The sequence below is a fragment of the Podarcis gaigeae genome (assembly GCF_964106915.1).
Source record: "Podarcis gaigeae genome assembly, chromosome: 16".
Lineage (NCBI taxonomy): Eukaryota > Metazoa > Chordata > Lepidosauria > Squamata > Lacertidae > Podarcis > Podarcis gaigeae.
In genome coordinates this window covers 25,856,927-25,869,973 of record NC_139693.1, presented here as the reverse complement: position 1 = coordinate 25,869,973, position 13,047 = coordinate 25,856,927, and the positions used below count along the sequence as shown (strand labels likewise).

The following is a 13,047-nucleotide window of genomic DNA, read 5'->3' as shown; positions in this document are numbered from 1 at the left end:
CCTCTGATTAAGGTTACCAGATTTTTTCAATAATTCCTGGGACACTTTCCAACATCAATGGATTTTGTATGGGGACTGTTGTAAATCCCGGGACTGTCCCCAGGAAACAGGGGCATCTGGTAACCAAGGGTTAAGACTGTCTATGGGAAGTGTGTGAGGTGCACGGATTTCTTTAAACATGCTCTGGCAAAATGGACTCTGGCATGGCTACTCAGGAGTAAGCCCTGCTGTGTTCAGGTAAGCCCAGAGCCTCAGCCTTCCTTTTTCCCAAAGTCATCCCCACCAATGTTTGGGAGATGGGATGGTGGATTGCCTCCCCCCCCCCCAGGTGGCAAAATGGCTTTTAAAGCAGCTTTTAGGGTAGCCTTTGACAACCAACCTGGTCTCCTTGATGTTTGGGTGACTGCAACTGCCATCACAAGGGAGTTGTAGTCCAAAATGTCTGGAGGGCACCAGGCTGGCAAAGGTTTGCTTGGCAAACTGATGCTTTTTAGCTGATCAGTGCTACCTGGTTTGCTCTGTTGTGAATTTTGTGTTTGGAAACAAATGTACAACTTGATGAATTTGTATACTGGATTAAGACCTATTTGGAGATAGTATGAGGACTTGCTGAATAAACTTTGCATTGGTGTGGTCTCTACAATTTGATGTTTATTTTTAAAACATTTATATATGCCTATTGATTGTTGGCTAGGGAATATTTTCCTTTTGTCTGTGTAATTCCCTTCCCTCCCCCCCCCCCTTCCTCAAATTAGACAATTTCATGGAAGTGGATCTATCAATGTATATTAGTCATAATGGTGCCCCCACATTCAAAGGCAGTCTATCTCACAATGTAGGCTGCAAACGGGGTGAGATCTTCTTCACATCCCTCCTGTGAGCTCCCCAGAGGAACCCCAAAAAACTGGATGAGACTAAGCTGTTCTGTTACCTACCCTGGCACAAAGGAAACAATTCTTCTATTTATCGATTTGCTAAGCCAAATAATTCTCTTAAGTGGTACAGAACCAAAACTGTAGATAAAGCACGGATAAGATTTACCAAACATTCCCTGGCACTAAACCAGGCAGAGGGCCTTCTTAGCAGTGGCGCCTGCCCTGTGGAACACCCTCCCATCAGAGGTCAAGGAAATAAACAACTATCTGACTTTTAGAAGATATCTGAAGGCAGCCCTCTTTAGGGAAGTTTTTAATGTTTGATGTTTTATTGTTTTTTTAATATTCTGTTGGGAGCTGCCCAGAGTGGCTGGGGAAACCCAGCCAGATGGGCAGGATATAAAAAATAAATTATTATTATTATTACTACCATCCTGAGCTTTGGCTAAAAAAATGTTTACTACGGAAATCTTTATAACATCTAGAATTCTCAACAGAGGTCCTGAAAACTCCCAAACTAATAGCAGAATGGACTTGGCTGAGCTGATTTCTCCATTTAAGATACAACACTCCTCCAGTCAAAGACAAAAAGCATTTCCCTCAATATCAGCCATCTCTGGTTGATGACCAGCAGGGGAGGCCCAGCTGTTGGTGCTTCCTGGCTGGTACTGACAGGGCCTTCTCAGTGGTGGTTCCCAATTTGTAGAATGTCTTCCCTGGCGAGATGGTCAAAGAAACCCTGCTCCAGCGGTGCCCAATCAAACATTGAGAAATTATCCTGCAAAGCTGATCTTGATTGGCAGCATAGACAGCCCCCTTCAGGGTGGACACACCAACCCATTGTCTTCAAGAATCTCAAAAATAAAAATCCACTGTTGCAATAAAGAGACGTAGCCTTGCTGAGAGAGTGGACACTTGACGGCCTTCCCAGAGCCAGACTATTAACCCCTTGGTAAGCACTCTGAACCACAGGTCCAGTATCCCCACCGCGGAATCACTCCCAAATCCCTAAACTAATGCTGCTTACTGCCTTCTTTCGAGCTCAGAATTCCTTGGTCACCACTGCAAAACATCAACCTTGAGATAAATGGAAAATCCACAACAGCTATATGTGTGTGCCATGTGTGCACATATATATATATATATATTTTAAAAAACCAAGATATATAATAAATAAACAAACAAATGAACACAGAGTCAAACCGAACTTTGGGGCTTCCTTGGCTGTTAAGGCAGCAGCAACCCTGCTTCCACCCACACTGAAAATAGGGGGCAACTCCTCCCCCACCCCACTGAGCCTCTTTTCTTCTGAGGTCTGACAAGGGAACTGGCTGTGCCAGTCTTTATGTATCTATATAAAAACACTGAGTAATCTCGTTCAGCACCACTCCCACAGAGGATCGTGGCTAGAAAAGAGGGAGGGGGGAGAAGAGCAGTTATTGTGCCCTTCTGTCCTTTGCTCAGGAGAAAGACTTTCGAGATTGCGATTCCTTTTGCTGCAGTTTTCGGATCAGCTCCAGCAGATTCATCTGGAGAGTCAGCTCCTGTAAACAGAAAGCAATTGGTTGGTTTTTTTACACCACAAAGAGTCCTTTTCTTCCACCCACCCCCAAATGGTCAATATTAGGGTGCAATATGAAGTTATCTGTTGGGTTGGGAAGCAGCCAAAATGCACCAAGCCTTAATGCAGCCTCCCTCCTACGTAGCTGCTTGGCTATTCGCTTGTGGAATCATCTCTAGACAACCAGGAAGGTGTCCCACCCCCTACTTTGAGGGTTCAAATAACTAACATAAACATGTAGGCCATGGATTTATTTGCAAGGCAGCTATATCCTTGGATTACACAGGTATGGGGCAGAATCTGTGGAAAAACCCACCCCGTTCTACACACAGACCTGCGGGTTTGTCGTGATATAAAAGCCAGAGACGCCAGCTTTCTCCAGCGTGTTCTGCTGGTCAACAACTTTCTGATCCAGTTCCAGGACAATCTTCTCATCCATCATCTGCTGCTCATCATGAATCCGCTGCTCCAGGGCCTGAGTTAAAGGTGGATGGAAATGGGGGTGGGGTATAAAGCACAGAAATCCCGGCTGAGAAAAAGTGAAATCTCGGAATCAAATGAGAGGGGGAAACACCAGCCAGTTCAACACAGCTCGCAGTGAAGGACTGCCCCCCCATCGTGGTCACAATGGGCTTCCATTGCCAACGAGCCAAGCTGTGTACTACAGAGGGAGGGAAATGCCCCAAAGCGGCTGCTAGCTAATCACTGCACAAGCACGAGAGGCAACGTTCAAATAGGAAGACTGCTCTCTCTCAAGAACATGAAGGCCTTACCTCCAGCTCCCTCTGCTGAGCTGCTTTGAGAAGAGGCAAGTTGTGAGGCTTGCAGCCTTGCTGGGCTTCTTTGTGCTTATACAGCATCTCCTGCTTGAGAACTGCGGAAGGAACAAGCAGCAAAACATTATGTTTTTGTATTGTGGGGGATGCAGAAAGGCTCTGCTCCAAGCTCCTAAAGACCAGCCCGCTTCCCCCCGCCCCGGGAGCTCTGCCAAATATGAACAACATCCCCAACTGCTCCATTTTTCTCTTCTGCAATGTGTGTCATGTGGGAGCACATATGTGCCTCTCTGGTCGTGCACAATAATTTGGAACAGCCACTTCCTGACCCTGTACTCATCAGCTGGAAGACAGCCCTTGTCTCACTCATTCAGAGGATGAGGAGAAAATCGCTTTCTGTATTTTAACCACCCCTGACTGGCGATTGAGAGAGGCTGTTTGATGAAGGCCTGGCCAATTCCTACAAGGGATTGAGCCCGTCTTACCTCGGTGCTCGTTGTGGAGCTTGAGCCGCTGGTTGTAGAGGTTTCTTTCCATCAGGTGCTGGATGTCGAGCAGGCCCTGGACGATCTCAAAGACCGTCCCATCAATAAGCGCCATGGCCAGGTCATTGAGGATGGTATATGACAGCCTCTGCTGGGAAGAACTGCCAAGAAAGCACAGCACAGAGTCAAGGGAACATCGGGCACCCCTGTGCCACTCAGAAGTTGGTGTCACGATGGGAAATTTGTGGTCCTCCAGAGGTTGCTGAGCTCCAACTCCCATCACGTCTGTTGACTCTAGTTTAGGAGTAAAGATGCCTCAATATAAGGGTGGCTTGTGTCCACTGGGGACTGGTAGGGCCAAAAGCAGGGAGCCCAACAGTAGGTGGCGCCAGAGCCAATGAAAGGCAGAGTCAACAGTTCATAAAGGAGGCAGGGCTGGTTGTTAAGTAAGAAGGCTGGCCGATTATGGCTGGCTGACGGCAGACCAAGGTTGGTGGGGGCACTGGGGCAAAGCCCCCCATTTTTCCAGATGGTAAAGGTTAAAGGACCCCTGGATGGTTAAGTCCAATCAAACTTGACTATGGGGTTGTGCCGCTCATCTTGCTTTCAGGCCGAGGGAGCTGGCATTTGTCCACAGACAGCTTTCCGGGTCTGATGGCCAGCATGACTAAACCGCTTCTGACACAACAGGACACTGTGATGGAAGCCAGAGCACACGGAAAATCCGTTTACCTTCCCGCCGCAGTGGTACCTATTTATCTACTTGCACTGGCGTGCTTTCAAACTGCTAGGTTGGCAGGAGCTGGGACAGAGCGACAGGAGCTCACCCCGTCATGGGGATTCGAACCGCCGACCTTCTGATGTGCAAGCCCAAGAGGCTCAGTGGTTTAGACCACAGCACCACCCGTCCCTAATGTCCAGATGGACCGGCCTGCCTCAACAATAGTTCATAACTATTTTCATAGCCAGCATGCTCTTTTAGGTAGTCCCTGAGATTATGATGAAAATATGCTAAAGAGGAAGTAAAGGGTTATTGTCTCTCTTCAATTTAGAAACTGAAAGTAACTTGCCTTTTTAGCAGCATAAGCAGCTCCAGCAGAAACATCAGAATTGTTTTTGCTCCCCTATGCAATATTTGAGGCTTTTGAGTTTTTAGGTTCTCTAGTGGCATGAGAAAAGGAGAAAAAAATTATTTCTCCACCCCATGCATAAATTTATCCACCTTCGCCTATCCTTCACCTTATTTGCTTCCCCTGCCTAAACAAAAGCATCAAATATCACCACCTTTCCCCATAGGGGTGTTGCTGCAGCAGCCACAATCTTTTTAACAACAAATCTGCCACAATAAGTATTTTTATAATATATGAAAATGTGAAACTAGAATCTGTGTGGATAAATAATTAAGGATAAAATTTGAGGTTATGAATTTGCTGAATTAATTTTTAACTGGAATACAAAAAAGGGAGGTGCGAGGAAGTCAGGAAAATAAGTAAATGAAGATAAGATATCATAAAAGAGGCTTTTTTTTAGTTTTGTATTTGTATTTTTTCTTTTCTATGTTAATTTTTTTGGCTTTGTATGTTTGTATTTGTGTGTGTGTGTGTGTGTGTTATGATTCTGTAACTCTTTTGTTAAAAATTCAATAAATATTAATTAAAAAAAATATAATATAGAAATAAATGATAAACCTGTTAAATCCTGAATGCCTCCTCTGATGGCCTTATTTTGATTTTGCTCGGCCTTTTTCTGCAGAACTGACTTCAGTTATAAGTTGCTTCAAGGCGTTTTTACGTAGCCAGCAGCTAATAACTGTAATAGCAGTACTAATAATAACAATTAACAGTTTTGTGGTTTTATGTTAGAATTGTGAGCTGCCTTGAGTATCATTTCTGCAGAAGGGTGGAGACACAAAACACTGCAACAAAATTATTATTTGATTATTTAAATATGTGTAATAAATGCATATTAAGCATTTACACCACATCTTTTCCCTAAGTAGCTCAAGATGGCTTCCTCCCTAGTTAATCCCCACAACAACCCTGTGAGGTTTGTCAGGCTGACAGGCAGCAACTGGTCCTACGTCACGACCCCAGTGAATTTGATGGTTGTGCAGGGATTTGGTCTCCCATGTCCTATTTTGATACTCTAACCACTACACCACACTAATAATAACAATTTGCTGGTTTTGTATTAAAGCAGTGAACTGCCTTGCACACGGTTTCTGCAGCAAGGTGGAAACACCACTACCAACAACTTGCCACTTTGTGGTTTTAAAATGAAAACGGTGAGCTGCCTCGAGGGGGGTTTCTGCAGAAAGGCGAGACACCAACCATTGCAATTAATTATTATTACTACTGTTACTACCACTGTCTGCTGCTTTGTGGTTTTTCAGATTAAAATTGTGAGCTGCCTCGAGTGCCATTTCTGAAGGCAGAAACACAATACACTGCCATCATCATTATTATTATCACCTGCAGTTTTGCATTAAAATTGCGAGATGCCTCCAGCAGTTTCTGCGGAAGGGCGGAGCCGCATACCAGAGCAGCGAAATAAGTAATAATAAACTAGGACCGGAATGTAATTGAAATTAGTAAGATTTTGGAACGCAGAATTAAAGAAAACCATCACACCATCCATTCTAGCACGCAGTGGCCCACCTTATCAGCATTATACAATTCGCTATTTGATCGATTGGTATTAGTAACGGTATTATAAATATTGAAATTGTGGGCTGCCTCCAGTCCCGTTTCTGCAGAAAGGTAGACGAAGATAACATAATAATAGTAATAATAATAATAATAATAATAATAATAATAGGATGCAATATCCTCCAGCAGCATCCTGCCCCCCTCTCTCTTCCCCCTTTTTTATTAGGGGGCTTTTCCTTCCTCAAGCCCCTCAGGTGTGGGGATCCAAGGAAGGAAAGCCGTCCCCTTGTCCGGCCCGGGCCCTTCCCTGCGCGCTGCCCAGCCGGCGGGGGTCCGAGGCGAGGCGGCCTCCGCTGCTTCTCCCCGCACCTGGGCAGGTCCTTGACGAGGGCCTGCAGCTCGGAGAGGAGCTGGTAGTGGCGCTCCTGCTGACGGGCCAGCCGGTCGCCCCCGCCGAAGCCTCCCAGTCCCCCGGCTCCGGCTCCTGCTGCTCCAGCTCCGGCGGCCAGGCTTTCCCCGTCGTCGTCGTAGGCGAAGCCCGCGCCGAAGCGCGCCATGGCTGAGGGAGGCGGCTAGGCCCAAGCGCCAGACTCCGCCTCCCCGAGCGCCTGCCCCTCGCGCGCGCTCCCTCCGAGAGGGGCCTGCCCTTAAAAGCCAGGCGCTTCTTGCCGTGCCCGCCCACGGTGCCTCTGGGCGTGGGCAGAGGGCTGTTCCTCCGCCGAAGTAGAACCTGCCCTGAAGTGCTTCGCTTTTAGGTGTGCAGAATGAAGGCTGGGTGGCTCTGAGCATGGGCAGAGCGCCCTTCTAACTCCAACCCCCCAAAAGCAGAACCTCAAGTGTTTTCTCTGGCTTTTGGGTGTGCAGAATGAGGGCTGGGTGCTTCTGAGCATAGACAAAGCGCCCTTCTAACCCCTCTTCCCTCAAGCAGACCCTGAAGGGTTTTCTCTGGCTTTTAGAAGTGCAGAATGAGGGGTGGGTGTTTTTGAGCATGGGCAGAGCGTCCTTCTACCCCCCCCCCCGCCAAAGCAGAACCTTTAAGCGTTTTCTCAAGCTTTTAGGTGTGCAGAATGAGGGCTAGGTGCCTCTGAGCATGGGCAGAAAGCCCTTCTACCCCCCCCCCCAGCAGAACCTTAAGTGTTTTCTTTGGCTTTTGGGTGTGCAGAATGAGGGTTGGGTGCTTCTGAGCATAGACAAAGCGCCCTTCTAACCCCCCTCACAGCAGACCCTGAAGGGTTTTCTCTAGCTATTAGAATGAGGGGTAAGTGCTTTTGAGCATGGACACAGCACCCTTCTACTTCCTACCCCCGCCCCCCAGCACAACCCGATGTGTTTTTTCTCCCTTTTGCCTGGGCAGAATAAGGACTGGATGCTTCTGAGCATGGCCTGAATGCCTTGACACCGCCCCACCCCAAAAGCAAAATAAGCACGATGTACTTTTGAGCATGGGCAGAATGCTGTCGCCCCTAAAACCAAAACTGAACAATTTCTCTTCCTTTTGCGTATGCAGAATAAGTACATAATGGCTAAGTGTCTCTGGACACGAGCAGAGTGTTCTCACCCCTTAGCAGAATAGCAGGGTTTTGTGACATGAGGATGCAGGAATGAATTATTTCTGAGCATGTACTCATAAGAAGTAGAAGTAAAAAATAATAATCACGGCAAGCAGAGTGTGTATTTGAGCAGAGTTCTGCTCAGAAGTAAGTCCCATTGAATTCCGTGGGGTCTACTCTCGGGTAAAAGTGGTTAGGACTGCATCCTATTGTGTTCAGGTTTGAGGCCTACCGGCCTATATTTATCACTCAGGCCACTGAGTGTTGAGCAACCTTTGTCCATGTGTCTACTTTGGCATCCCCTGTGCCACTGCTGGCAGCCACAGGCTGTGCCTTTTTAACGCTCTCCTGCTGCCCTGGTGCTCATCAAAGTCTCCTTCCTCCAACTTGTGTTGCCTCTTGGAGTCATCCTGACTCCAGGGAAAAGCCTCTCCCATTCCTTATCCACCAAAGGATATTGTAAGGTTGGAAAGGTTTAACAAAGTGCAACCCATATTATCAAGGGGATGAAGAAAGGTTGTGGCGTTTGGAACTTTTGAGAAGGTAAGAGCTGACATGGTAGAAGTTTATAAAATGATGCATGCTATCATTTCTTTCCCTCTAGAGGTGGTGGACATCCAATGAATGTTGGAAGATTCAGGACAGATTAAAAAAAAAAGTTCTTCATGCAACACATAGTTAACCAAGGAACTCTCTCCATGGATGGCTTTAAAATTGGATTTGCACATTCGTGGAGAGGGCTTTCAGTGGCTACTAGCCACAATGACTGTGGTACAATCTACACACATTTTTAAAAATACTGTGAAAAAAAAAACATATTTTTTTGGGGGGGGGAAATACATTGAATTTGCCATAGCTCACTGTTGCCATCTAGTGTCACATTTGTATATTGCACTTTAAAACACACTTAAAATGCCTTATTTGCGGCTGTATAGCTGAGTCCTGTCTCTGTGGTCAGAAGCAGCAATGCTTCTGAATACCAGCTGATGGAAATCGCAGGAGGGGAGAGCACTCTTGCGCTTGAATCTTGCTTGGGGGTTTTCCACAGGCATGTGGTTGTCCACTGTGAAAACAGGATGCTGGACTAAATGGGCCACTGGCTCGATCCAGCAGCCTCTTCTTATGTTCTTAAAGCTCTCAGATCACCCTTCTGACTCCTTTTGCACTTTGTAGACCACTCTTCCCTAATCCAGTGCCCCCTCAGGCTGATGCCCCCAAGCAACCAAAGGGCACCAGGTTGGGGAAATCTGCTGTCGGCTGTATCGAGTCTCCCACAATTCCTTGCACTCCTCTCCCCCCCAACCCCACTCAATAGCTACCAGATGTAGGTCCCAGGCGTCTTCCTAATTCGTCTGGCAAGAGCCTCCGTGCAGTTCTCGGCTGCCTGCCTGTCTCTGGGAAGGGCTGGGCTCCTTGTGGGAACCGCAGCGATGCCCAGAGATGTTTCATTTGGCAAGGAGCTTGCGGGGTACCGCTAGAGTAACACTGATGCCTCTCGCAGGCCTTGTTGAGGTGCTCTTGGCAGGCCTGGGCAGTGGGGGAAATTGGGTGGTGGAGGTTGCATCAAAGGGCCCGTCAAAACATTTGCAGCCAGTCCAGAGATCCCCTTCCATTTCCTATTGCATTGTGATGAGCAGGCACCAGGAGGCGCACAATTGGGATATGCTGGGGTGAGAGCTGCTCAGGGGCAGGATTAGTTCTGTAAACTGGGGGCCCAATCCATTGAGAAGTTTATCCCTTTGCAGTTTGCCTCAATCCTTTTCTGTTACATCACTTCTCCAGGAGTGTTCAATCCTTTGGCTGCAGGGTTCCCTGTAGGATATATGCTTGCTTATATTGTCTGGGGAAATGGCCTCCTCCAGCAGTTGTCAGAGTCTTTTATTTCTAGTGCAAATCTGAACTTGTGGTTTCCTCATAGGGTAGAGAAGAACGGGGATGGGAGGTGGTGGCAAGACAGTTTGGCCTAGCAAAATGGGGGAAGTGTTTTAGAAAATATGCTCAGTGCTGCGTCTTATTTAAATTTAAACATGAAGATCCCCAAAGTCAGAGGCAGTAATGCTTTTGAATACCAGTTGCTGCAAACCACAAGGGGATTGGGAGAGTGCTCTTGTGCTGCTTGTAGTCTTTCCCCCCTGCAGGGCCAGTGCTCCAGCAATGCGGTGCCGCTCTGCTCCTCAAAGGTTGAACGGAGGCTTGTGCTAGCATCTACCCAGGCCCACTTACTCTGCACCTTTCAAATCTTGGAATGGATAGTTCCTTCTGGCTATGCTCTGTCTCCACGACTGAAGGCAGCAATGCTCCTTAATACCTTGCTGGAAACCACAGGAGGAGAGAATTCTTGAGCTTGGGTCTTGCCAGTTTCCCACAGGCATTTGGTTTGCCGCTGTGACAACAGGATTCCGGACTCGATGGGTCATCGGCCTGATCCAACAGAGCTCTTGTGGGTTAAACCACAGAGCCTGGACTTGCCGATCAGAAGGTTGGTGGTTCGAATCCCCACGACGGGGTGAGCTCCCATTGCTTGGTCCCTGCTCCTGCCAACCTAGCAGTTCGAAAGCACGTCAAAGTGCAAGTAGATAAATAGGTAGCGGTCTGGCGGGAAGGTAAACGGCATTTCCGTGTGCTGCTCTGGTTCTCCAGAAGCGGCTTAGTCCTGCTGGCCACATGACCCGGAAGCTGTACGCCGGTTCCCTCGGCCAGTAAAGTGAGATGAGCGCTGCAACCTCAGAGTCGGTCATGACTGGACCTAATGTCAGGGGTCCCTTTACCTTTACTTAGTGGCTGGCTATGTTGCAGGGGCAATGCTCCACCAGGAACCAAGCAGACGTTGCTCGCTTGCTCTCGGGGCTCCTGCAGACAACCGGTTTGTACAACATTCACCTTGATTTGCTTGCAGAAAGCAGAGAATGGAAAGGTGTCGCTGCGCTCCTGCGTCCTCCACAGCACATATTTTGGGTAAGGAGGCCAAGGCATCAGCTGAGGCAGCTCACGTGGGCCCTAATGAAAGCCAGACCCTGCCATAGTGATGACATTGGGCTGTGATTTGTGCTCTCCTGCACAGACTAAACAGGCAAAAAAAGAAAAAAGAAAAAAAGAGGGAACTTTGGCACAAGCCACATCTCAGCTCCAAATATAAACCAGGAAGCAGCTGACGGCTGCCCAGTCTCCAGCAAGAGGGTCTGTCCATCTTTTTCCGGTTTCAAATACTCATTGCCTCAGCTGGATTTTGATGGCTACAGAAAAGGGTGTGATCATTGCTCCGAATATTGCTTATAAACCCAGGAAGGGACGTGGAGAGCCCATGAAGGAAGATGGCAATGTTTGGGATTTTTTTTTTTTAGAGAAAAGGCAAGCCAGAGGCGACTGGATGGAAGTTTATTTAATTATGCCTGGCATAGATAAAGTGGATAGAGAAGAGTTTTTCTCTTATAATGCTGGAGCTCGTGGACCTCCAAGGAAGCTGAATGTTGGAAGATTCAGGACAGGCAGAAGAAAGTAGTACTTCATGCAGAGCATAGCTGACCTATGGAACTCCCTTCCACAGGAGGCAGTGATGGCCACCAACTTGGATGGCTTTAAAGAGGTCTGGGCAAATTCATGAGGTAGAAGCCTGTCAGCAGTCACCAGCTAGCTATGATGGCTATGCTCTGCCTCCACAGCCAAAGGCAGAAACACTTCTGAATGCTAGTTGCTTGGTGTGTTTGAGAACAGGTTGCTTGGAGTATTCTGTAGCATGTCAGGGGTGTATATGTATATGGGTGTCATGGGAAAGGCCATTTCTTAGGAGTTGGTGATATACAGTGGTGTAGTGGTTTGGGGTTTTGAGGAGTTGAAGCCATTACTATTTCCGCAGCAGGGTTCCATGCCCCCTAGGGCCACTCCGGTGGAAGACATGCAGGAAGAACACTGAGGAGGAGTTCTATACGCTCCAAAGCGAAGCATCTAGGAACTCTGAAAATGCACGGTGCTTCAGTTGCAAGAGAACAGCGAGTGCAAGTTCTGCTCCACACAGTAGAGCTTCACGTTAAACACTACTTGGGTCTCTCTGGGAGAAGATAAAAAGGTAAAGGTAAAGGTACCCCTGCCCGTACAGGCCAGTCTTGACAGACTCTGGGGTTGTGCGCCCATCTCACTTAAGAGGCCAGGGGCCAGCGCTGTCCGGAGACACTTCCGGGTCACGTGGCCAGCGTGACATCGCTGCTCTGGCGAGCCAGAGCCGCACACGGAAACGCCGTTTACCTTCCCGCTGGTAAGCGGTCCCTATTTATCTACTTGCACCCGGAGGTGCTTTCGAACTGCTAGGTTGGCAGGCGCTGGGACCGAGCAGCGGGAGCGCACCCCGCCGCAGGGATTTGAACCGCCGACCTTTCGATCGGCAAGTCCTAGGCGCTGAGGCTTTAACCCACAGCGCCACCTGCGTCTCTGCGCCACCTGCGTCCCTGGAAGATACTGGAGCACTAAAAATTATTTGCCTGTGCGTGTGCACAGAAAATAGCAAATCTATCTGAAAGGCAACCCATGGAGATCTGCAATGCATCCCTAATTATTGGAAGGGTAGCAGATAATCTTGCATGGGTGTGACTGTCATGAATGTACCCTGCACACCTTAACCTGCAGCTACTGGCAATATAGCCCTGCAGGGCTTTTATAGTTTTGTGAAGCTGAGGATGTGTATATTTGGCCACATACCTGTATTTAGGATCACAGGAAGTCAGAGCATGGGTCCATTTAACCCAGTATCGACATCAGGAGTCGCCAATAGGGCCCTCCAGGTTTCTGCAGAATACAATTCCCCATTTTCCCTGGCCATTGGGCTATGCTGACTAGGGCTGATAGGGCTTGTAGCCCGACACTCATGGCGGTTGTCACTGGCTGTGGCTCTTCAGGATTTCAAAAAGGAGCCTAGCCCCAACATACCTGGAGATACCATTTGGTTGATGACCATAGCCTTCTAATAAAGGGCAGCTCTTCTTCTCTAGATGTGGCTCCTGAGTCGAAAAAAGTCGACCTGGACATGCTTATGCACTCATCCTTGCAGCAGCAGTGGGCTGCTGTAAGACGCCATTTGGAATGGCCAAACCAACATGGCAGTTGCCCCAGGGCACTGTGGGAGATTCAGCACAGCGGCTCTCGCCACCCACCTGCCATGGTT

The 13,047-nt window shown here is 48.1% G+C and overlaps 2 protein-coding genes across 2 annotated transcripts in view; both read right to left on the bottom strand.

Moving 5' to 3' along the window:
• The window catches only part of P2RX6 (purinergic receptor P2X 6), a 70,458-nt gene that overhangs the window by 51,690 nt on the left and 5,721 nt on the right, over positions 1-13,047 (bottom strand).
• On the bottom strand, positions 1,986-6,980 carry DGCR6 (DiGeorge syndrome critical region gene 6). Its single transcript, XM_083717713.1, has 5 exons — positions 6,715-6,980; positions 3,698-3,858; positions 3,210-3,310; positions 2,771-2,911; positions 1,986-2,419 (listed from the first exon to the last, which is right to left on the bottom strand). The coding sequence occupies exons 1-5, from the start codon at positions 6,900-6,902 to the stop codon at positions 2,336-2,338; spliced, it is 675 nt and encodes a 224-aa protein (XP_083573839.1). The 5' UTR covers positions 6,903-6,980; the 3' UTR covers positions 1,986-2,335.